The 26,587-nt window shown below is 35.2% G+C and overlaps 1 protein-coding gene across 1 annotated transcript in view; it reads left to right on the forward strand.

The window, feature by feature from the left end:
* Positions 1–1,230: 1,230 nt before the first annotated feature.
* mRNA-cap (RNA guanylyltransferase and 5'-phosphatase mRNA capping enzyme) overlaps positions 1,231–26,587 on the forward strand; it is a 68,472-nt gene continuing 43,115 nt past the window's right edge. The window contains exons 1-2 of the mRNA XM_011496307.1: positions 1,231–1,519; positions 15,387–15,608. Coding sequence (XP_011494609.1) covers positions 1,402–1,519; positions 15,387–15,608 — 340 coding nt within the window. The 5' untranslated portion in view covers positions 1,231–1,401. The remainder of the gene's footprint in view (positions 1,520–15,386; positions 15,609–26,587) is intronic.

The following is a 26,587-nucleotide window of genomic DNA, read 5'->3' on the forward strand; positions in this document are numbered from 1 at the left end:
ATTAGAATGCAGCCGGCCAGTTAGCCAATCCCGAATGCTCGATAACGGCTTTGTAATCGTCCACTGCGAATAAAACGAGAGAGATTCGTTTATTATAACGAGCGACGGTGCGCTAATTGTGCGCTTGGGCGGGGCTGGAAAATCGAGGGACGAGGATCCTCGATTTTGAAAATTTTAGAAAGAGATTGAGGATACGAGACGGTCAATAGAGTACGATGCAGCGAAAAGCTCGAGGATAGCGAAACATTAATATAAACGGCGAATGCAACGAGGGCGTGTGGCGAAGGTGCTCGTCTCCTTGCAGTTTTGTCATCGTAAGCGCGAGATAAGCATGGAGAAGCGGCTGCAGGTTCGCCAAGATAATAATTATTCGTTCCATGTGAAGTAGGAAGAGCCGGTGATGGAGGAGGAGGAGGAGGAGGAGGAGGAGGAGGAGGAGAAGAAGGAGGAGAAGAAGGAGGAGAAGAAGGAGGGCTCGTCGAGTGGGAGCGCAGCCAAGAGTTCCTCGAGGCACGCGTTGCCCGCGGTTCACCTACGTTCTACAGTAGGACGCGGTTGCCGTGCGCGCATATACAGGCGGACGAATCTTCCGCTGCAACACAACACGCGCGCGACGAAAAGAGCGACTTAACGAGTGTGAGCGAGCGAGCGAGCGACAGAGATTGTGGCGTCGGATAGAGTGGGGAGAGGCAGGCGAACCGCGAGTCGCGAAGCGGCGTCTAGCAGTCCGTCCCCTAGCGAAGGCCCGAGCGGTGATCACGAGGCTCGTCGAGATTCGGAGAGCAACTGGCGAAGTAGAAGGTCGATCGATTGCTCGGAGGAAGCATCCGGACAGACGACAGCGACTGAAAATCCGACTAACCCGTCGATTCGAGGAGCGCGGACTCGAAGGGAGGATGTTGAGAAGCGCGCGGCCCGCATTCGAACTAGCCGCCACTTCCCGCCATTTTACCTCGTCAAGCCGCTCGGACCTCAGCCGGCAAGCGGGCGTTTGGCTATCTCACGCCTCTGGGCACTCGGTGCTCATTGCCGCCGCCGCCGCCACTGCCGCTGCCGCCGTCACCGCCGTCACCGCCGTCACCGCCGTTACCGCCGACGCCGCCGCCGCTACCGCTACCGTCGTCGCTGCCGACGTCGTACGACAAATCGTCCGCGTCGCAAGATCAGCAATAGCAGCAGAAGCAGCAGCAGTAACAGCAAGAGCAGTAGCAACAGCAGCAACAGCAGCAACAACAGAAACGGCAGCACCAATAGCAATAGTATCAGCGGCTGGAGAAGCGATAATAGCCAGGCTAATTGCAGCACTAACGGCAGTATCCGCGTTTCCGTGATCCCCGTAGTACTTTGCGCGAGTGGTAAGAGTAGTGGACGAAGAAGAGAATCCAATCGACCGACAACGGCATGGAAGACAGACAAGTGACGCTCTTATGCGGCACCCTCCTACTCGCCGGTGCCTTGGCACTCCTCGGCCTGTGGGTGGTGAGTAGCAGACGTCGTCGAGCCGCCCTCCTCAACAAAGGTAAGGCCATCCTCGAGGCGATGTTGCGGCAATCGGCGTCGCTCGGCTCGCATCCTCGCGCCGCCCGGATCGATAGGTCGCCGAAGGAAGCCAGAGCCCCCACCTCGCCGTCCGCCGACGCCCCCAAAGTTCCGCGGCATAACGAAGCCGGACTCGTCCTCGTGGGGTAGCATCGAGCCGGTCGTCCTCCGGCAACTTGGACGACCCATCGCCCCTCACCGCCCTTCATCCTCAGTCCCCTCGACCACCAAAACTCTCGCAATCCGTAGTCGCTCGACTCGACGATACCCTTAGCTCTCCCCGGCATCGGTCCCAGCCGGCGCACTGGACGACGCATCCGAGCGAACGCCCACGTGCGCGCGCGTGTGCGTGCACTTGAAACGGCAGCTGCAGCGTTCAGCTGTCGGGGGCCACGCGCACGCGCCGGAGAAAGCGCGCGAGGAGGGGCTGGGGGCGCGAATGAGGACACGTATCCGAGCCATTGGATATACACGTGGGCCGGGAGTCGGGTGCGCGCGCTCGCTGGCGCCCCCTGACGGCTCCACGGATTCCACGCGGGGGCCCCGGGAGAAAAGGAAAAGGAGCTCGACCTAGGACACGCACACGTGCGCGCGCGATCTCGAACTCGCAGTTTGCGCACAGAGTGCCGAGGTTTCATGGCGGACCGAGGCTATTGTAACGCGCTTAGAGTCGACGGTGCCATGTATTATAACGCCTGCCTCCTTCCATCGATCGCTCGTTTCAATTTGCCGTTGCAGCTTGGCCCCGCTGCTGCGCATTCGGCGCATTTGCGATCGGGGCCGATTATTATCGATCGAGCGGCTTCGCGAATGCATTTCCCTCTCGAGGGTGGAGCGACCTCGTGACAAAACAAGCGTGTTGTCCGGAGGACTGGACTGTCTGACTGACTGGTAGTGCACGGGTGGATGGGGGATGCGCTGGGCCCGTACCACGTGTTGGCAACAACAAAAAACAAATTTCTTCGGCGATGCATGATGGGGAAGGGGCGGGGGATGTTTAAGTTCGGTGTAAATGACCTCGATGATCTCCAGCTTCAGTATCTCTGTTTAATGAAGGAGATTTTATTGTTCTACGCCGAAGGCTTCGTGTAATTGTAACCGCAGCCTCGAGATCGCATACGACGAATGGGGCAAAAAGTGTGCGGCGACGATTTTGAAAAATGCAACCGATTTTCCTTCGATCGTTGCGCCAACGGCGGCCAACACTTGCATTCCGGTATATTATTTTTTTCTCCTTTTTTTTTTCTATTGCTGCTGTCGTTACCGCCGTCGTCGTCGTTGTTGTTGTTATTGATGTTGATTATTTATTTTTCTTTACATTATTTTATTATACTACTACTACTACTACTACTACTACTACTACTACTACTACTACCTTATACAACACTCAATTTTGCAACACTCAGTTTTGTAATATATAATTTAATCTTTCGCTATATTAAGCTATTAATTTCATGCTTTTTCGCGTTTTATTTGTAATTACGTTTAATATTAAAACTGACGTACCTTCCTTTATTTAATTAAACGAACGAAACGTTTCACATTTGAAAAATGTTTCAATAAATTAAGATTACGTCCTATCGTAGTCACGATTTTATTTAGATGCAATCGTTGATTATATTTACTTTCAGTATTGAATATAATCGGTAAATTTCCTAACTAGAAGAGTGCATTTATCGAATGATTAGGCATGTGACATTTAAAAAGCTTATAAATATAATGTGTAATAATAATTGATGTATTGATTCTATTTCTTGCTCGAGTTACTCTAAATTTATCGATTTGCATGTTTTTTTAAGAAAAAACAATTTTTTTTTCTCTCTTAAATAACTCCCTTAAGCACAGCGTGCAATTTACATCGAACTGTATTCTTAAATAAAATAATCCAGCTTGATTGTTGTTCAATAATAAAAAAATGTATTTACTAAATAATGCGATACTTTTTAAAGCAAATATTATTGAAAACTTTGAATGTGAGATACCGCTATTATGAAATATGAATTTTTATTCTATATTTGTAAAAGCATAAAATCGTCATCACTTTAAACCAACAAACTAGTGTGTTAAAATTTTCTTTTTAAATTATATATATAAAAAAAAAAAAAAAAAAAAAAATCATTTTATGTTATTATTTTTAAATCTTTAATTATTTAATTAATTACTTTTATTTTATTAGTTTTATTTTCTCTATTAAACCAATAATGAATGATACATGTATCAAAGTAAAAAATTCAATTATACCAATTTTCCTTGTAGAAAGCTAATTAATTAATTTAATTAAAAATTCATCAAATAAATGGGAAAATGTTATAATACTTAGAGATCGCATTAATCATAATTCACCAACGCAAATTGTAAATTGCGTAAATTGCAGCTTGTCTGCAAAGATTTTTATATTTAATTTATTATGCAGAATTAATGTTATGATGCAGAATTTTTATTACCGTATTGTGAGAATGTCTAAATTAAAAAAATTATGCATTGCCAAAATTAATGAAAACAATTAATGAAAAACAGGCATTATGTTAAACGCGCCTTTATATAATATTTTTATAATATAATTATTACAGGCATTGCCGAATAATATAATATATCGTCATTAGACGACGTTCGATGGTACTGATCCTTTCAAATAGCGCTAATAGTAAAAAAGAATGAATGAAAGAAAGAAAGAAATGTATTTGTATATTAAAATAAAGTTAATTTACTTTTAAGCCAATGATAATGTTTAATTACATAAAACCACAAATAATACAATTATTAACGGTATTTTCTCTTCTTCAACTTATTACAAAATAAATATATGATTCTAATATAGAAATATTTTATAAATCACTTTCCTTCCTCGTGCAATTATATATTCTTGTCTTTAAAAGTGCCCAATCACTTGCACAGTAAATTTAAATACTTTGATAATTGAAATATTATAATTTTACAAGACAGCGCGACGTGAAATTATTATTTTCATATATTTAATTATTTTTTCAATCATTGTTAATTAAATAGTTATAACAGTAATACAATTGTGTATGCTCATAATTATTGAAGTTTTGTTCTTAAATAATGAAGTTATGCATTCGGGCGTAGTGAACTAAGAATGTAAAATAATAACTAGTGCTGTCGCCTTTATAATTCTGATAAAGAGAAAAACATAATATTGCATTTAATGATTTAGCGAATTTGCGCATGTTTTAACATTGATGTATACGAATGTCTATTAACTTATTAAGTTTGTTGGTCAAGTTAGTCGAGTAAACATTGCCTTGGATTCAATAAAGTTGAGATTGCCGGGAAACTGATAGATTTGCTACATATCTGCAAATCTTTTTTTTTTTTTTTTTTTTTTTTTTTTTTTTTTTTATTTTTTTCTTATATCGATACCGCCATAAGTTTTACGGTTGACGAAAGAAAAAAATATATAAACGACGGCGTTGAGGTAGACGTTCGATCACAACCACTCGATTATGTGCTAACAGTAAGAATTTTATCGTATAATAATCATTATTGCAAATAGCCAATACGTGTTTAATCTTGTATTTATTCGATCTTCTTTTTTTTTTAAGTTGTATTATTATTTACAAACTTGTATATTTCTTTAAAAGATCTCGATCTTTGCATAAAATTGATTTTATTACTTTTCTGAAAATTTAATCGATTGCAAGATATACATTGACTGAGCTGATAATAAACATTAGCATTTTCATTACTTAATATAATATATAATTTTATTGAACAATAACATTTTACATTACGATGATGTAATATCTATATAAAATTTGTAGAGCGTTTAGGCACAACATTCGTTTGTAAATTATGAAATATATATTTACTCCATTATAATACGGCTAATAAATGTATGAAAAGTTATTCAATAATAATTAATACTCATTGGGATTTTATAAAAGTTTATTTATTCATCGTGAGACGTAAAAATATGAAATTATTTATTGCCTTGTATATTCAAAAATTCTTTACAAAAAAAAAAAAAAATTACAAAAAAAAAAAAAAAAAACCCACAACATAATGTAGGATTGCCGATAGTTTGTACGATTAAAGATACGTCTGCATTTAAATGTTAATAGATTGATTAGAAAAAAAAAGTGGAACGGAAGTAAAAGCAAACAATTACAAAGATCATAAAATTTGATATCGAGTTTGTTGCACATTATAATACGAATTGGAAGGGGGGGGGGAGGGACAAATATATTCCTAAAATTTCAGTATCACAATGTTTTTTTTTCATCAGCATTAATGATTTTGACAATTTTGACAAGAGCAGCGATAAATGCGTAAGTTTCGACCAAATTATAACTTACAAATGTATATATTTAGTCGTGTCATAAAAAAGTTTTTAAAAATCTGCTTATGCAACTGTTTATATATTTAGAACGACATGCGTGGAGTAAATAATATCAGATGTAGTATAAAAAATATGTTTAATTATTTATCTATAGGAGATTGTAGTTTATTCGGTAACCATAATAGCAAATGATTCGCTATAATTACTTTCAAGGGATTTATTAATAAAATTTTGTAAATTAACGAAGAGTTTTAAAGTTGTGCTTACAGACGGTCATTTAATATGTTATATAATTTGTTGTTTTTCTCAGAAAATTAAATATACTAAAAAATTGAAATATATATATATATATATATATATATATATATAACACAATATTTATAATTATTAGGTAACATCATAATGTTTATGAAAATGTTAAACAACTTAATATAGATTCAACAAACTTTCAATTTGATGCTTTTAATAGTTTTTTGTCGACAACGTCATATTATCTGGCGGTTGTGTGAATTTAGCAAATGCTGACTCTCTATATGCCTAAATAGATGAAATAAGTGACATATTTTTAAGTTTTTAATACTTTTTTGTTATAATCTAAATGTGAGATTTTCCAAGCTTATCGCACATACAACGTATCGAATAAAATTTAATAAATTACTAAAACTTTATTACCACTAGATAACATGACGCCGCCAACTATTAAAAACTTTATAGTCAAAAGTTTATATAATGGTACGTTAAATAACTTGTTAAAAAAAAGATTTTCTTTCTTTTATTTTATGAGATGCTGCCTCATTATTTTTTAGAAAAAGAAAAAAAAACAACATTCGTATTACGTTTATATTTAACCGCGCGCTCCCATGATACACATATGAGATATTTAATTTTATCTTAAAAAACTATGAATTGTATTATGTAAAGTAGATAGTATAGAATGCTTATATAAAGATAAGAAGTTAAAATGTTATCATTCGAAGTATGCATAATAATTGTATTTCTTTCTGTTCGCAACTACACTTACACAGCGCTCGCAGCAGACGCTCGGAGCTTACGCGACAGTGCATGTGTACGCAAAAAGTATAGTGCAATGAATTACAATAATTTTATTTGTAATTGACATTTAAAATATTATAAGAAATTATGTTTTTTGGGCCTAATGTATTCGTTATTTTGTAAAAACGTATCAATCGTCTAAGACGATAGCATTCATTTGTTAACATTTGAATGTTACTTTATGAAAATATCGCACCTTTAAGTTGGAAAATCTCACTTGTTTCATTAAAAAACATCACGGTGATTTACAAATTACCAATCCATCTTTATTTTACAAGTGTTAGAGAAAATTTTTTAAAGACTTCATTATTATATAGCAATAAATAATAATAAATAATAAGTAATAATAGTAATAATAGTAATAATAGTAATAATAGTAATAATAGTAATAATATTAAACGGCGAAAGAATGTATTCTACTGGAAGTAATTCGCACAGTTGAAGGGTTTTAATCTGGAACTGGAAAAGTGTAGTTGTTGACGGTTGCGCTGCTACAGCTTTTTCATGGGTTGAACGCGTGTGCCCAACAATACGTGACTAGACGTGCGTACCCGCGCACGTGCACGCTTGTATTGTTAAAGCGAAGCAAGACTCGTGTATGTGCGATAATAAAAAGGATTTGCGAACACCGAGCTTGCTTATCTTATTGGAATGAGATAAACAAATAATTGTATCGTAATGGACTGATGAACTTGGGCATGAAAGGTCGATGGGCTCGATAATTATATTTGGTAAATGAAATTGCGTTCGTATACCCATCCATAAAATAAGACTTGATCAAGCATTAATGCAATAATAGCAATGAGTGATTAAATGTGAATGGCAATTGGGTAAATATGCGTTTCTACGCAATTGAATTTTATCGACAAAACAACGAAATAATAAAAAAAAGATAAAAGAAAAATGTTGCAAACATCCTGCACGCATCACCGGAACACAATAACGAGTGCTTGTAAATCAAAATATTTACAAATTATATCGACCTATAAGATATTTTAATATTATTTATTATTATTATTATTTTTTATTATTTTTTTTTTTTTTCAAACAATCGACAAATACGTCGATACTATGAGCAATTTATAAAATTAACCAAGGCACAATTAACAAATCTGGTTTGTCATAAGAGTTCAACGGGCCTTTTTCCCAGTCGGCTCGAAACGATGTCAGCGCATTGTAATGACGATTCTAAATCCCATTTATTCGCACAACTAAGTATCATTGACTTCACTCATCAAGCACATTATTTTCTTGACTTATTACTCTCCATTTCTAAGACTTCTTGCTTTAAGTCGCATTTCTTCATTGTTTACAATCAACAATGTTTCTCCATATAATTAGCGTCGACCGAGCATTAATAAGTTTAATATAATGCTCAAACAATTTGCAAATACGTAGAAATTATACGAATAATTACAGTGAATAAGACGTTAAGGAGTAGTCGGCCGAATAAACATTATTAGCATGTGAGTTTTCGATTAAATTTTGTATAAACAAAGCTTTGCAATACGTAATGGCGGAGAAGAGATGTGTTTCGAAATATTAAAAATATCGATATCGAACGATTGTCTGCTTAAATGAGATGGATTTATTAACCGAAGTGTTTTTTAATAATAATTCATTATTGAGATAATGTTTTTAAGAGTTTTCATTTTATGTTAAAAAAAAAAAAAAAAAAAAATCTCTTTTAATCGATCGGCAAATGACTCCTCGTTATTCGTTACGCCGAAATATATACAAGAGACTGAAAATCTCTTAAAATAAGCCAACTGTCAAGGGCGTGACACATATCTGTTTCCTTTTATCTTTCCATCTACCGAATATTATAAAATCAGATTTTTAACATATGGTAGATTATTTGAGTACGAATTTACGAAAGAGATATTTTATTGCTTCAGTTGCTCATTGTAAGTGTGCATCTGCAATGATTAAAAATATCGATCGACAAATTTCATTTTTTGTTTTGTTCTGTTTTGTTTTGTTTTCATTACACTTCTATTTATAAATCTTTATAATGCTGTAAGTTGTCTTTAAGAAGACTTTTTTTTTCTTATTTTTTTTCCCCTTTTCATTTACGATCGTTATCATTGACAAAGTATTCAATGAACATTTTGTCATTATCTCAGAATAATACCGGATTATTATTTCGACTATTTTTTCCAATACCTTATAGCGTTTGAAATTATTTTATGCACGCGCGTGCACGCGCTGACACACACGCGCACACACACACACGCACGCACACAGAGAGAGAGAGAGAGAGAGAGAGAGAGAGAGAGAGAGAGACAAACAGACAGACAGACAGACAGACAGACAGACAGACAGAGACAAAGGTTATTAAAATACAATTTAATCAAATAAATTACTTTACACTAAAATAAAAAAAATTCACAAAATACTTTCAACTGCTATATCTTGATGTTTGTTACGAAACCAAAATTTTATTTTCGGTTGGTAGATATGATTTTACCGGTAATGTGGTCAAGTAAAATAAATAACCATCGGTTTCACGATAAGTAATTACATTATTTAATTTCGTGTTTTAAAAGTAATATATGTTTAAATGTTATCAACTGTTTGCGATTTAATTAAAATAATATTTGTCTTAAAAATTCAATGCTCTAAAGAAAGAAATTTCTTTTATTGTATTCATTTGATTGAATTAATTATATATATATATATATATATATATATATATATGCAAGTGTTTTTATACAATAATACAATATTACTTGAATAATTTAAAATCAGTCCAAATAAATGACGAGTAAGTGCCCAATATGGCTCCTTTTAAATAGAAATTTGAATCATTGAATGCTTAATATCATTGGAATTCCATGCAGTATTTAATATAGAATAACAATAAACTTTATTCTGATATTATTTAGCACTAATATTTTCGTTTCAATAAATAATTTTAAGAAATCAAAATAAGAAAAAATTGTTTAAATTTATTATAAAGCCCGTCCTCGGAAAGTCATATTATGCATAAAGGATTACGCATTATCCTCTTAGGCTGACTAAGTATTCGTGCGCACATCATAGCAAATGCAAATGCATATACATAACGCAATAGTAGTATTGGCGTATGGAAGGAAAGACAATTTGCAGAAAAGTATAATAGGAACAACTTATCTTTTGTAAAGTCTATTTCACGCTATGCAATTTCACATATTGTAAGCAATTCCTTATAAATTACAATTGAATAAGTAAAAATAATAATATTTTTAATCGTGACAAGCACTTTTATACCTGCTTTCGGACATTGTTTAAAACAATAAATACTGGGATACCAATTGCAATATATTCAGCATAATAATGTGGGCACATGATAATGTTGACGTTACTCATAAATTATTTAGATTGTAATATAATATTTTCATTGTAAGCTATAGAAATTTTCGTCGTCCATTAATTTAAGAAATTGCTCCTTCGATCGATAAAAATATATATCTCCTTTCCAAATAACAATTATAGCATTTTAAGCGATTTTCCATACTAACCTTACGTGAATATGGTCGATATTTAAAGGAGTTTAAAAAGGGGGGGGGGTGGTGGGCACGCTTGGGTCCTGCAATAGTTTTAAGGGTGGGGCTAACGTCCTTTCCAAGGTAAAAGGTCCTTTCGAAATACGGAATGCACATTCCCAATAATGGGAAATTGACCCGACGAAACGGACGCTTTCATAAAGTGCTGCATCTTCAACAATTTTAGTGCGTAGTTAATGTTGTCCTTTTAATTATTTTTCATTATTTATCGTTATTTATTATTATTTTTATATCACTTTTTGTGCTAAAATCATAATTATATTTGAATTAATATTTGAGAATTCATAGTGGTTTGCATTGCAGTATTACGTGGTAAAACAAGCTATTATTCCATGAAGAAAAGAAAAGAAAAGAAAAGAAAAGAAAAGAAAAAAAAAATTAGGAAGATTGCATCTTAAGGTAATAATACGTGTAATGTCTTTTCTCATTTCGTAAAAATTCACCTCACTCGTTGATTTTACATCGCACATGCAACTCCTTACGATTTATTTGCGTATTTGCTAAAGTATCGTCCCTCGTGCATCCAGTACAACTCTCTAGAACGCTAGTTGTATTGAAATAATAATTTTATCATCGGACGGGAAATACTCGGTTAGTAGGTAGGCTGATAAAAGTTATTACTATTCCGCTAGCCGCAACTAATTTACTCGCAATATTATAATTGAACTAACGCGGAAAGCCGGGCAGCCGGTTTATTCGGTAAAACTTGTTTTCAAGCGCAAATCAAAGTGAGCTCGTACATGGACATTTGGCCACTAATCAACGAGTTAATTATTGCAACTCTTATGCTTGGCAACGATCGTTGGCATTTAGCTGCGTTTACTCACTCGACTATGATCGACTATGTGACCGACGATGATCTCTCCGGAGAATCGTTCCGGTAAAACGCCACCGGACTCGCCTCAACCACTCAAATAACGAAGAGGCACGCAATCGGAGATCCTTGAGGCGGCGACGCGCCTTCGCCTTCTGGAATATTAATATCCAAGGTCGTTTAAGTATGTGCGCGGTCGCGGTATTTTCGCCAGGCATGGAATAGGAAGTCGAATGTGCGAAAAAGCACTTATCCTTGCTTTTCCGACAAGGCGAAGCTCCCTCGGATATCGGGGCTGACGCGGTGCGTAATCGGCGACTCTCGAATTGCCGGCCCAAATCGACGCAAATATTTCCATTCTTATACATATTCTTATAAATATTCCATTCCTTATTTAAATTCTTATTGAATTTCGAATGAAATTTGTCAGGTGCTCGCGCTTCTTGAGCCAATGGTTAATGTGCCAATTAATTGTGTAGATTGTACTTATTGATTTATCGTACTATATTGTTTAAAATTTTTCTATATCAATAAGACGCGAATTACTTATACCGTTTGAATATTTTTGGTGGTTGTTGATTTGTGCGTGGTGGTGGTGGTGGTGGTGGTGGGGGGGGGGATTTTTGCTCATAGAGAATATTTTGAGTGGTATCTTATAAACTGGGCCGCTACTCGCTTTTTCAACTCTCAAGGATGAAGCGCATTTATATTGTTTGTTTGTACAGTCGTCTGACTACTTCCGAGCATTTATTTTTAATGAAAGCGCTGTACAATTATTTTTACTTTATGCCTAAATGCGCGCTCGTGGGATTACCGTATAATCCTTCGTTTTTACTTTAGAAAATAGTAGGATATTTTCTGCTTTTACGTTGATACCTAAAAGAGAAACATTTTTGTTTAGAGAATCTTCATTATTCATGATTATGATAATGAGATATCATTTTCCTATATTTGCAATAAATATTACAAATCCGTTGTTTACCGTCGTTATCAATTGTAGTCTACCAACAAATACTATTCGTTATCGTTACGGTATTTTCTTTCGGAATTATGGCCAAGTAATGTTTTAGTACAAATAACACAAATCTGTAATATTTAATGTAATACAATTAATGTCCCATGCTATTGATTTTGCGTGCTAGTGATTTGCCGAAATAATTTAATTCAACAATAGTGTATATAATTACTTTAGAATTCCATTGCTAAATAACGGTAATTCTTCCACGTATTGTTCTGGTTAATCGAAATACCAAAACTATTTCAATTGTAGAATAAATTAAGTGAAAATAGCATTTGGTCACTTGAAACGACAACTAGCGCAAATGGCTCATTTTACACAACTAAATTTTCAAAATCAATGGAGAGAAAATCGTAATTTTTACCGATGCTAATGAACCACACACCTACCTGATGATCCAACAAACTGAAAGTACATTGACAGTACTTTGTAAAAACGATGCTTAAAATTTTTAACAGTCCTCGCTCTAAAAATTTTATAGATCAAAACCTTCCGGGAATAATAAAAAGCCAATAATCTAAATAACCGCGGGTATAATACAGATTCGTTGTCGAACGATAATGATGAAGCAGTGAATGTAAGAAAAAGCTTCAACTTGTCGATGGTTTCAATATCCCATGACCTCTTAAGATTTTATTAACTTTGAAATAGCCATGCGAACGTTAATTAATTAGCAATGTACTTAATTAAGTTGAATGCTAACGAACAAACAAACAAACAAACAAACAAAACACAACAAGCAAAATTAATATTTTATCTCAATAATCATAAAAGTTGCTTTATTTGAAAAACTTGAAAAAAATTTTTTTCTTTACGTTTTGAAGTTAATATTTAAGAATTTAACAGCAATTCGTTATTATCTCTTTTTTTCTTAATCTTTTCTTTATATAATTTTCATTAAGTTTTCCATTACATGGTATTTATTTAGGGCGACAGTATAAAATAAACGTATAATCCGTCTACTTACGCGCAATTTCCACTTCTCAGTATTTCAATTTCTCGCAAAGATTATTGATTACCGGGGACACAAACAACGATCTTTATCCTAATTCTTTTTTAATTTTGTACAATCGATCCTTTTTTTTATATATATATTTTTTTCTATTATACTTTTTATAATAAAAGTGGCGACCAGAAGTTGTTTCGGTGGAAACAATATTCGTATAAATAGGCTTCGAATCAAGATACTTAATAAGTTAAGAAAATATCATAGGTAAGGAGGATGCAATGAATATATGCAATAAATATATTTTGGAAAAAGTACACAAGTTGAGTGAGTGTATGACGCTCGAGAGAGTGGAGAGTGAGATGCAGAGGAATTCAATCTTCAGGCATGTGTGGAACATTTTGAAGTCGCAAGCTCCGGGAGACGGAGTGAATAGTTAGAAAACAGTTAGGCTATTTTGGAAATTCCAGGGAACGCGTGTGGGCGACCCATTGCAAAGGGTTCGTCCGGTGGATGGGCGGGGGCGAATGCAATAAACAAACTCGCTTGAAACGTTCGCCCGGTTTATCGTTTCGTACGCGTGCAGGATCCGCTCAAAGAGAGACGTCGATTAGAATTAAAAATCGATCGTCGCGCGTTTGCACCGATGTTTATTTTATTGAAAATGACTTGTTTTTGGCATTGTTGCACGTTCTCGTCATTAATGATTACAAGCCACGTTGTAGGAGGGTTTGCTTCCGTTACTATTTATAACTTTGGGATCAACGTAACGTGAATACATGATCTTTTTTTTTATTTTATTTTTGTTGTTTTTTTTTTTTTTTTTTTTTTTTTTTTTTTATAACGAAAACATAAAATGTTGCCATGTGAAATATTGCTCGAGGTAATTGAGATTACTAACTTTAATCAATGTAAATTAATTTTACACTGTTTTAGAATTTTATAATCTTTAGCTGCTATCGTCAAATAGAATTACAACAATTGCAAACCGAATGTTCGAGCCTCAAGCTTTATTCTCAAAGCTATTTATTTATCGTTTGTGCAATTATTTCCGAGAATGATGAAAGATACATCGATGAAATGAAATGTCTATTTTGTTTAATTGTATAGACGGCTCAAGTTTGGGTATATGAGCAGCTATATGTGCCTTTTTTTGTTTTTAGAATAATTTTGTATTTTTATGTAAAGCAGTTTTTCGCGTCATTGTATAATAAAGTTTATGGAAGTTGGTTCGGTCAGTGTTGTTATCTCAAGAGCTACGCAACCATTATTAGTAGAATTAAGAATTACCATTAAAAGCAATCTACTTTTGTAATTTGTGCAAATAAATATATATCGAATGAGGATAGCGAATACGCTCTCTCGATAATGTCAACGTGATTGAATACATTTGCATCGTAATGGTATCGCTCGAAATAATTTAAATAAATATATAGTATAGTATGCTAAAAATACATTTGCCAGTCTGTTTATGGTATATTGTAATGCTTTTTATCTTTATAATTTTTCCAAAGGCGTTAAGAGAGAGAGAGAGAGAGAGAGAGAGAGAGAGAGAAAAGTTAAAAATTACAAGCTCGCTCTTGCTGATTGTAATATAAGAGGACGTTGAATATTACGTAAGAGTGTTGTAATTTATTATTTATTTAAATTTAAAATGCTCGTTCGGCTGGATTATGAAGAGTTAAAGATTCAGTGGCTTGTGGAGCGTTACGTGAAAGAATTAGCGATGTGCTTGTCGAGAGTGCGGCAATTGCCAATGACGTTAAGTACAATTGTGGCTGATTATACATTTCGAATTATGCAAACTCAACTTTTTCGTGAATCTCGGCATGAAATACGCGAGACGTTTCGTTTAATCGAAGCCAATAAATTTCCAGCTTTGACTTAGTCTTACGTTCTCCAGGCATAGCGGCCATTCGCAAAAACAATGACGATCGAGAGCGAATAAGAGAAATTGAACGACTCTCGCGGAGTCCGCGCACGCGCGATTCCAATTCGCCGATTAAATGTCAAAAGTGTCTCGAAGCCTCAGCGATGATAAGGCTTATTGGCGCTCCTAATCCATCCCCGCCCCAATGAAGCCGTAATCGAGGGCTTCGATTAGGCTTACCTTATAATGTACTCGATTTCACCTATGATTGCAATAACATACGGTTGTCCTTGGCCAGATGTTGCAGATACGAGCGAGAAGAAGCAGAACGAACAGCGCGAGGTGAGCCAGCAATCCGCTGGTGGTATCAGCAAACGTCAAGCCAAGAGTAAGAAGCGCCGGAAGCCCCAGCAGGAGTTCACGCACTCCTGGATGGTCGGGGCGCTTAAGGGACACACGGGGCCGATCCTCGACATGGACTTCTCCAGCAACGGCAAATTCCTCGCGAGCTGCGCCGAAGGTAGGCCGGCTTCATTAACATACATTTTGGCTCCTCGCTTTTTCCCTTTATCCCAGGCGTCTCTTTATTCGCTTAAACAGCACATGCTTATTACGACCACATGCCAATCGCGAGCGTTAAACCCGCTCATCTCGAGCGGCTTGGGAGTGGGGGAGGGGATTAGGGAGCTTCTCCTCGCTTCCTGCTATTCGTCTGCGTTTGGTGGATTGGCGTTGGATTAGATAGGGCGAAAGCTCCGCTGGTTTGTCGGAATAATTTGAGAAGCAGGATGCCGCTAGAATGCGATTACGAAAATCTATTCGGTGAAGTGGATCTCCGCGGTGGGGGCAGTGTTTATAGCGTATATAACGATGATAAGGCGAGGAATGAATGGGAATGCCGTTGTCGGGTCGATCATTTTCTAAGTAAAATAGATACGGGGAATTCGAGGTTGGTGTCGTGCCATTTCTTTTTTAAGAATGGGAGCACTTGTACCTTCGAATTTTAAATACTCGGCGATTATTTGCCTCGTATCGTTGCATATTGTGCTTTGCAGCTTCACCGACTTTTCAAGGCTTCCAGCGGGCCCTAATTACAAAACAAAAAAGAAAAAAGAAAAGAATTCGAACGCAATGGAATTTTTTTTAGCCACCGTTAAATACCCACGGCTCCTAATCGACATTGATCGTATTACTCCTAGCCATTTATATGTATACGATAAATATATTCATTTCACGATAAATGACACGATAAAGCTGTTATTCTTTCTTTCTCATCCTTCTCTTCCTCATCCTCCTATTCCTCCTCCTCTTCCTCCTCCTCCTCCTCCTCCTCCTCCTCCGCCTCTTCATCTTCTTCGTTTAATAGCAGCTATTTGATCATATTCAACTATTTTATTTTATAATAAATAATAACTCGATAACAAAACGTTCCAATCTGCGTTTTGTAAGTTCAAAAAATTCACAGCTCGTCGACACTTTGATAAGAAAAATGGCCTAAAGCAATAGCGATGAAACAGGTAGTCTATTCCATTGTAATAATAGAGTTACGTATGTTTAAGCGATTAAATAAATAATTTCATTGGATTGATCAGGAACGTTTAAATGGCGTTTTTAGAAAACTTATCGACTGCTGGTTGATAATGCTCGACAAATATTTAAATCGCGAAAAACGTATGATTGGCGTCGTCATTGATAACTATTGTCAAAGCAGTTGTTAAATGACTTCTAAAAGAAAAAAAAACAATCCGTAATACATTTATTAGTCGAGCCTTTCCGTATATCTCATATTATCGTTTTTTATCAGTGAACTTCTAGATCGTAAGCTTACCGTAAACATCGATGCACCTAGTACCTGGATTACGCGAGGAGGGAAAAAGTAATGGTGCGACTCGGTAAAACAAATAAGCCCAAGTATATTTACATAAACTTGGCCGTAATATTTTCATAATAGAAGTTTTAATGCTTTACGACTGTTTTCGCAACGTTAAATAGTCAACGGCCTCAATGACGCTTTATCATCATTTATCATATCGGCAGATTAGGTTCAAGTACGATCCTTATACATATATATATATATATATATATATATATATATATATATATATATATATATATATTATATATATCTCACGCGAGCGGTAATGCTTTACGACTGTTTTCGCAACGTTAAATAGTCAACGGCCTCAATGACGCTTTATCATCATTTATCATATCGGCAGATTAGGTTCAAGTACGATCCTTATACATATATATATATATATGTTACAATTATCTCCCGAACGATGGTAATTCGCTTGCCAAGACATTAGTCAGGAGTTGCCTCGTAATCACGGGAACTACGCGCACAACAAAGGATACGACCCCAGTGGAAACGTGTTCCTCGACAGTGAAACGTCACGCATCATCGGGACGTAATTCTCGCGTAATGCACGAGTAACAACAGAAGTGACAAGAGACCGTCACCCGCGTTCGCTCCAAGGGATAGACTGACGTGAAAAAAAAAAAAAAAAAACTGAGCGACAACAACGATGAAAGGAAGGAAAGTGGGAAATGACGGCGATCGGCGGCATCCATTACCGTTGCTCCGTCCGGACGTACAACTAGTTCTTGCTCTCGGCTATTCCTCGAATAGTATCCGGATGAAAAGTTTATCCGCCGAGGAACCGAGCATGAGAACCCCCGAGTGGAGACTAACTAAGGGAGGAGGAGGAAAATGGGGCAGGTTGAACGATCCTCCCGATTTATCCTGTAACTTTTTACTCGCACGATTTCTCTAGACCGCAGTTCCACTCGACCCTGGCTGGCACCGACTGGTCGATGCTGACTCCCTGACCCGCCCTCGGCCGTGTTTCACCTTTGCAAACACACAGCCATGCTCCCGCTCCTCCACCACCACCACCACCACCACCACCACCACCACCAAGGCGTTTGGCCAAGCTCGCGCTATTTATGCGTGCGACGCAGCTCGCAAATTGGCTTGGTGTCGCGTTCCGCTGCCACGTGCCTCGCGGTCCGTTAGTACCCGCGCATCCGGAAAGCTCGCCGTAAAAAGCGACGACGGCGCGATAACGGGTAGTGGGCGCGGCGGGCCATGGGGAGAGGTGGCGGCGGCGTCGATCGGCCGCTTTCGTAATCGTTACGCAAAAGCTCGTCGTGTGCAAAAACGGACTGCCATCCTCCCGGGCCCGCTCCCGCCCCACGACGACCAATCGTCCATTATCCGCGGCTCGGCAGTACGAGCGCTCGAAGCCGTGGACGATCGCGTTTCCGCCTGGTAATCGGATATTCTTGGACGTCGCAGGGGGCCTGCCGTTAAACGCCTAACGCCGTCTCGGAACGATAGAACGACGGAAGGAAGGAAGGACGGACGGACGGACGGACGGGGTGGGAGGTAACCCCCCTTTTTTCGATTCGACCCTCGTCGTCTCGCCGACCTTGGGGGACTGGAGCGAGTGGCTGCAGTCCAAGATTCGAGCCGGCCGACCATACCTTTTGACTGTACATTGTGCTTCGCTACTAACGATTGCGCAAAATAATGCTTAAAACGATGCTGCGCTCCCGTTGCCTATTATTTGTAATCGTCTTGGCAAATTTAATTCCAACCATTGGACATTATGTGACTTTCTCTCGTAGGTAATATTACAGCATTATAATCGTGGTTTCGCGCGACTTTATATTTCTTGTTTAAGCATCCGTGTAAGCTCGATGCAAGTCCGTCCTTTTTTATTAATTACGATACTCGCCGAGTGCGCCCGAGCGTTAATTTCAATACATTAATGATTTACCCGATAAAAGGTTGGCTTATCAATGTAATTTAATGTATTCCGTTACAAATTGATAATCGTTTGTTATGTCACACGTGTTATGATAAGTTTTGGACCAGAGACCAGGCGATGCACCATTTTTGGATTATTTTTATTTTCTTATTAATCGTTTAGTCGGTCCCTCGTTACTTACAATCATTTTGATTAAACCACACTTACATAGAAGGAAAATCATTTCGATCTAGTCGACATTTTAATGATATTTTTTTTTATGTCGAGCAAGCATTTCAAGCCGTTAAATTAAATTAAGTAACATAGATTCAGCGAAACCTGTTATTTTTACCTAAATTTAAAACGTATAAAAAGTTGCTACCGATGTTATGAAAACGCAAAAACATGTTTATCAAGCTGCACGCGAAATCGTAACGAATTTTCGAATTCGTTAATTATGAAATGCGATGCTCCAAAGTTTTGCTATATTCACCATTTTATCTTGTTTCTTTTTAATTTCCATTGCCTTACCGTAATTCACAAATTTTCGATTTTTATTTTAAAATACAGAATAAAACGAAGTTACTCGTTTATATAATATATATATACTATTTTGATAGACGAATGATCATATCAATTAAATTGAACCTAAATTTACAACTATGCAATCCGTACGAATATGAAGTAATGGAAAAAAATTTTGAACAATAAAAACTTGATATAATTATGTTAAACAAATAAACAAAAAAGAACAAAAAAGAACAAAAAAAAATAAAAATAAATTTTTTTAAGTCTTATTAAAAAAAAGTTTTTATTTTTATATATATTATCATATTTTTATTATATTATTGTTTGTATTATCAGAACGCTTTTCTAGTAGAGATAATGCTTTGTCGGTTATTTAGGCGAGTCACATTTATAAAAATATTACGTACCATTTGTATACATATTATATAATAATATTTCAAATATTGAATTTTACAATCAATTTTAATGATTAACCGTATCTATCTAATGACATATAATTACGTATATATATATATATATATATATATATATATATATATATATTATAAATTATAGTTACCAAGCTTTATTGACATAGATGTCATACATGTCATACAGTAATATAAATTTGACAGAAATAAGAAATATCGTCTCATTAATTTAATATGTGGCCTAGCATTTTAAAGATTTTGTTGGGAATTGATAAATTTCAGGTGCCTAATGACGTCTATTCAATGTACTGCGAATACATCGGAAATTTAAAAGCTTCTAAATCCTTTCCCAAGTAATATAATTTAGCTAATGAATCGAGGCTAATTGCACAAAATACCAAGAATTAATGTTTTCATATTCAATTAATGATTCGTAAAGCCAGTTGAAGGGATTCTGAGAATAACGTTTCATAATAATAATACCAATTTCTCACTTTCTTTTTATTAATGTAAAAGCTTTTGTATATTATATTCCTGTTGAAGTACATCCCAATCTATATGAGAATCCCTGTATATTTTTCAAATCAACGTACAACATGCTAAAATTTATTATTCTAAAGCGATAAAAATGTCAATATTTTAATTTGCAATTTACTATACTATACCATTTCTGATCATTACCATAATATGTAAAAATGTTAAGCTAAAAAAAAAAAAAAAAATAACCTTGTCGCAAATCAACTCACCAATCTTCTTACCAGACGTTTACCTTGTGCGCGTGTCGCTAACTCACATTTGTGTTATTACTTATACGAATGTAACCTCTGTATTCAGAGAACAAATTCTTTTATGAAATGTATATAATAAAAAGTTTTGCAATTTTCTTTGATGAAATTTGTAAGATTAGCGAATGACGCTAAAATAACTTTAAAGTTTAATTATCTTGAAGTAAAATAATAATTAAAAATGTGTATTTATTAATCAGTAAAAAATTTCCATTTCCACATTACGAAAAAATTCTATTTATCTGGATTAGGTATTCATTATTACATGTCATTTTATAATTTTATAAGAGAATTTACCTTGACATATAAACTTTAAAAGTGAAATTTATCATACATTAGATGGATTTAATGCTAATAAAACTTTAAAAAGAAAAGTCTTAGAATTTAGTTATTTTATGTTTGTTATTTCAATATTTTTACAAATAATTTATTGTTTTAATACGTAGATTATATATCTGGTAAAAATTGCGAGAAAACGAAATTTTCTTTCAATGATTTATCATTATACCAATGGAAAACTTTATTATTAGTTAAGCAAATATTTTTATGGTAAAAAATGTTGAAGTTTTATTATTTTATTTATTTATTTATTTATTTATTTATTTATTTGTTTTTTTTCAAGCAAATGTAAAGGCATTCGCTAAATTAAAGAAATATTATGGTACAGGTAGTTACAACGTAAGAAAAATGATTATACTCATAATGGAAATTAAGTATTACGAGTTGGCTCAAGAGTTTTTCTAAAATTTAGTAAAAAATTAATTTTTAACATTCACTTTTTAAAACTTTATATTTATTTATTTATGATTTATTTTTAAATTAAGATGTAAATTTCATGTTTAATAATTGTTAATTACTTTAATTTTTTGAGGATTGAATAAAATATTCTATCCATAGTCAATATACTATAGTTTATAACTAATCTTTGCTGAAACGAAGCTTGTTTGCAATGCTTTATTGTATCATAAAAATGATCCTTTCCTAATGATTCGCTTTGGCATAGAATATTATTAAAAATTAAATATTAGTTTTTCAATTAAATGTATACAACAGGACATATCTCCGGATACGGTATTATTTTAGAATTGCATTGCTTATCACGTGTTACCAAGGTGTTATTATTATCATCATCATCATCATTATTAATAATATTGTTATTATTTTTGTTGTATATATATATATATATATATATATATATATATATATATATATATATATATAATAATTGCATGCGTCACAATTAAGTTTGTTATAAAGTAAAAAGGTTTATTCATTACATTGAAGCTCATAGTCTCCTCAATCTTTAACATAAAAATGTCGTTTATGTCGACGTTCGTTGATGACATAACTTCATGAAGCATTAATGATGACGATGTCGTTCTCTAACTAACTTATCAGACATTGTATTCCCTCTGGATTTAAATCGAATAAAAATGCCTCGAAGCTACGGAAATAATTTACGATACACCGAAGGAAGTTGTAACGTAGAGCACGCTAGAAGCAGGTATCGGAATGATAATTTTAGTTCTTTCAGTAAATAAGATTGAATAAAAACAAACAAACCAAAGATGAAGAATTGAAACAACTTTTGGATGATAGTTATTATCAGTAGCGGCTGAGCTTTTTTTTTTTATTAACAAAAAATTACTTTACGAATTATATTATTATTGTGATAATATCTGCTGTAAAAATAATTCTGAATTTCAATTATTATCCATTTTAATAGTATATATATACATATATTTAAATAAATATTGAAGACGAATAAACTATCACATTTTTTTTTAATTTTATTTACTTTTTTTTTTTTAATAAATAAAGAAATAAATAAGCATTATCGAAGTTATTCATATAAACTTAAAATCTAAGGCATATAAAGTTATAATACAACTTGAACGATATGTAGTAACCTCATGTGTAATTAGGTGTTTCAGAAACAATATAATTGTAATTTATTTTGCTTTGATATACATGAGATTATAAGTTCATTGTATATTCTATAATTTGTTGAGTATCAATTATGTTCCTGTAATTTAAGTAATATTTGTTAAGTAAACTAGAAGGTATCGTTAAACTTGTATTGCCAATCAAATAATTATTATGATTTACCATTATGCCTTTTCATAATATCAAATTATCATTATAATTTTATGCATATAAAGTAATTTTATAAGTAATATAGATTAATTTTATTTGTGACTTTTTTTCTCTTTATTTTCTTTTTATTTTTAATCGAAACAAAAATTCAATATAATGTCGGTGTTATTGAAATTCTAATGATTACAAAGCCAACATATTAACAAAATCATAGAAATATATTGTTTTCCTAATTAATAAAATATTAATTGCAAATTAAAATTTTGTTCTTAACTTTATTTAAATAATTTATTGAATTAGTTTATGGTTGCTTGTAATTTTCAAAGCAGAGTAGTTGGTGTGCTTTGTTTAAAATCAAACTTATCAATTCGAAATCTTTATTTTATTTGTATCGACATTACGTGGAAAGTAACTTTACTTTAGGGTTTTATAATTATCAGATAAGAACCGTTGTCATTCTATTATTCTCAAATACAGTTTATTCAGCTCTTTTTTAATCAAGAACAAAGGAAATAATGAATAGAATTTTTTTTTTTTTTTTTTTTTCTTTTAAATTTTTAACCAAACGAGGGATTTTTTACTCTCTTCTTTTCCTTAACAATCGCGCCTTACATTACAAATATTTACAAATATCCGATTCAAATGCCCTTGCATCGAAAGTTTTTTTCGATGGATTCGAACGACGATATTAGTTTTAGGTACGTAGCGTTAAATAACGAAGTAGAATGCTAATGTTTGTTTTCGAATTCTTTTGTGTTTCGATTTATTTGATTTCGATTCCATGTGCGTAAAGGATTATTTGCTGCATGCGCTTATTGGTAATATTTATTGGCACATATCATATCAGCCAATTGACTATGATCAAATAATACAATTATTTCTAACAATCATAATTGATACCTCACTATCGTCAAGAAATCCTTGTTCATAAAGTCGTGTTAATGTGTTCATCATTATTAAAATACACACATTCCATCCAAAATTCAGAATGAAATTGACGAAGGCGATGCTGCACATACCGTATTAAGTTTCTATCCGTTACATTGAAAGAAACCAGTATTTTTATTTCTGAGGCCATGTTATATGCTTCCGGGTCAACTTGAAGCCTGATACGCGTGTGCGCGAGTGCGTGCGCTTATGCGCATGTGTGTTGGTTTAAAAGTAAGACGCGCACAAGAGAGAGAACTTTCTTGGCTTATATAAAAACGGCTTAAAGCATACGTCATCGTGCGATATTTGCGTATATCTCGAACCTGAAAAAAGCGAAAAGACAGTTTGATAAGTGCAATGGAAAGAGTCACGCATGCTCGGCAACAAAATTAAAAAGTGAAAGAAGATAAAAAGGAATACGAGGATCCTACAACATATAAAGCCTCACGCATAAAATATAAGGATGTGCGTATAACGGAGCGACACGCGGCTAGCCAACATCGTCGCGCTTGCAAGGCTACAGACTCCGTTATCGTCGTCACACTTCGCAAAGCGAGAAACATAGAGCGAGCGAGCGAGTGAGAGAGAGAGAGAGAGAGAGAGAGAGAGAGAATGAACAGGGTGTGGTGGTGGCGGTGGTGGTGGGGGAGGGGACGGAAAATGGAGCGAGTCGATCGGATACTCGATCGCGAACTGCTCGCTCATATAGATATACAAGAGGCAGAGAGACTTTATAAAGTGGGCTTCTGGGATAAAGCCGTGAAATTATCTCGAGCCCGATTCACCCTGACAATGAGCTCGATTAAAGTCTTCATATAGATGTCGAGAGTTCCGAAAAAGTTGGCAACGAGCAGGCCGACCGACATTTTGAGTTCTAGTTTAATGTTTTTTCTTACGACTCTCGCATTAATCACCGTGTATATTGTTAAGTGAGCTGAAGTGAAAATCCTTCCGAGGGTCGCCGTTGTGATCCAAGAGATCCACATCGTTATATTGTTTTTGGTACGCGCTATTTTCTTGTCTATGAACGAATCAGTATCTACGATGATGGTACAAATTATGGTCTTATCCGACCCCACAACGATACTTTTCCGTCTCCTCGGTGTGTATTGATTCGTCGGTAATATAATTACCGTTCAAAAGTCACGAAACATTAAATGTCCTTCATTGTTATGATGTTTACGCTAACCGATTTCCTCGAATATCTCTTTAGAATTTGTAAAAATCCAGAGCTAACCGATTATTGGAATAATAAAAGCTCCGTTATCGAATGTACACCCTATCAAAAAAAGACGAAAGATTAAAAAAACAATATTGGCAATAAGATATCCTTTATTGGAATTCTAATAATAATAATATTATCAGCTGCTGGTAATTTGAAAAATGTCAAAAGGAATGTGCTATGTTAATGCATTTGCAAATAATGATTTCAGCCTTAATTAGTTGTAATTTTCAAACGATTTGATGATGCATAATTAACAATGAGGTTTAAGATGTAATCGGTAGTAATAAATACAAAAAAAAAAAAAGAAAAAAAGAAAAAAAGATGGAAAACACGAGCTTTGAAGCGTCGGATTGATTGTGCATAAAAGCGAAATGGTGTATACTGCAAAGTTCAAAAGAGCAAATGTCTGGGAGCAATGACGAGCAGCCAGGCGAGCCATCCCTCTCTCTCTCTATCTATCTATCTATCTATCTCTCTCTCTCTCTCTCTCTCTCTCTCTGTATCTCTCTGTGTATCTCTATCTCTGTCTCTATCTCTCTCGAATGTACGTTCCGCTCATAGTTCACTCTATCCATGATTTTTATAGGATAAATGAAAAAGAAAAAGAAAAAGAAAAAGTGGCGCTTTCAAGTTCAAATAGCGCGGCGAGGCGGATCAATCGGTCGAGGTTACGAGGCTATTGATAATCTATAAAGTTATACCCGGCAGCCTTCGCGGGAAAAAAGGAATAAGGAACAAGGCCCGTTCCTATCCGCTAGCTAACGAGCTTCAAAATCAACAAAAACGCCGATCTTTCAAAGCTTGTTATTGGTTAGAAAGGAGCCTTGTTCCTTATTCCTTTTTCAGTGCGTAGGTCTTGAGGCTTCCGAGGAGGATCATCGACTCTTCGCGGATAGCTTCAGCTGTCTGTCTCTCTGTCGTTTCTTTATTATCGCTTAAACATATTCGTCTCGAGGTCGTTATTTTATAATCCCGCCTTTCCCTCGTTACCCATCTACCATTTCTCTCACGTGCACTCGAGCCCGTGAAACTCGTGCATCTTCTTTACTCTACTCCTTTATTAATAAAACATCTCTGTAATAACAATGCCAATGATAAGTCGGATTACAGTACTTTTTTTCTTTTTTTTTAATTTTTAACGTTGATTAAGTAATCAGTATATGTTATAAAATGTACTTTTGTATCACCTCCTCGTCCTGCTGCGATTAAAATAATTAACAATTTCCTACGCTCCATATATTGTTTTTGTTCTACGAGGATAAATATTGTGAGATTAACGTGAGATTTACATTTCGAAGAACAATGTTTGGAATTGAATTTATAAATCTTAATGTAAGACTTCCTTTGTAATGAAACTTAAGAATATAACTGCAAGCATCTTTATATACGTAATACAATTCAGTGTAAGAGTAACATGAGTGTTAATAATCAGTTGTACGAGCAGTTAGTTTTTAGTAATCCATTTAATCCATCGTAAATGTGAGGAGTTCAATTGAATAAAGCAAAGCAAAATGATGAGCAGTTAAATTTAACGGCATCGTTCGGTTTAATCCATGTCGTTGATTATCCAGGCAATGGGTAGCCAGTAGAGTTTCTTTCATGATATTTCACCTCGTCAAAGTACTTGCTCGCGAACGGCTTTAAGAGTGTCGTATTTGTCGTCTTTCTTTGTTCTCCCTCCCACCCTCGACGATCTCGCTCCCTCGCTCCGACTCTCCTGACTGACTGACTGACTTTTCTCCCCCCCCCCCCCCCCCCCCCCCCCCCCC

The sequence above is a fragment of the Ceratosolen solmsi genome, unplaced genomic scaffold, assembly GCF_000503995.2.
Source record: "Ceratosolen solmsi marchali unplaced genomic scaffold, CerSol_1.0 scaffold29, whole genome shotgun sequence".
In the NCBI taxonomy this organism is placed as follows: domain Eukaryota; kingdom Metazoa; phylum Arthropoda; class Insecta; order Hymenoptera; family Agaonidae; genus Ceratosolen; species Ceratosolen solmsi.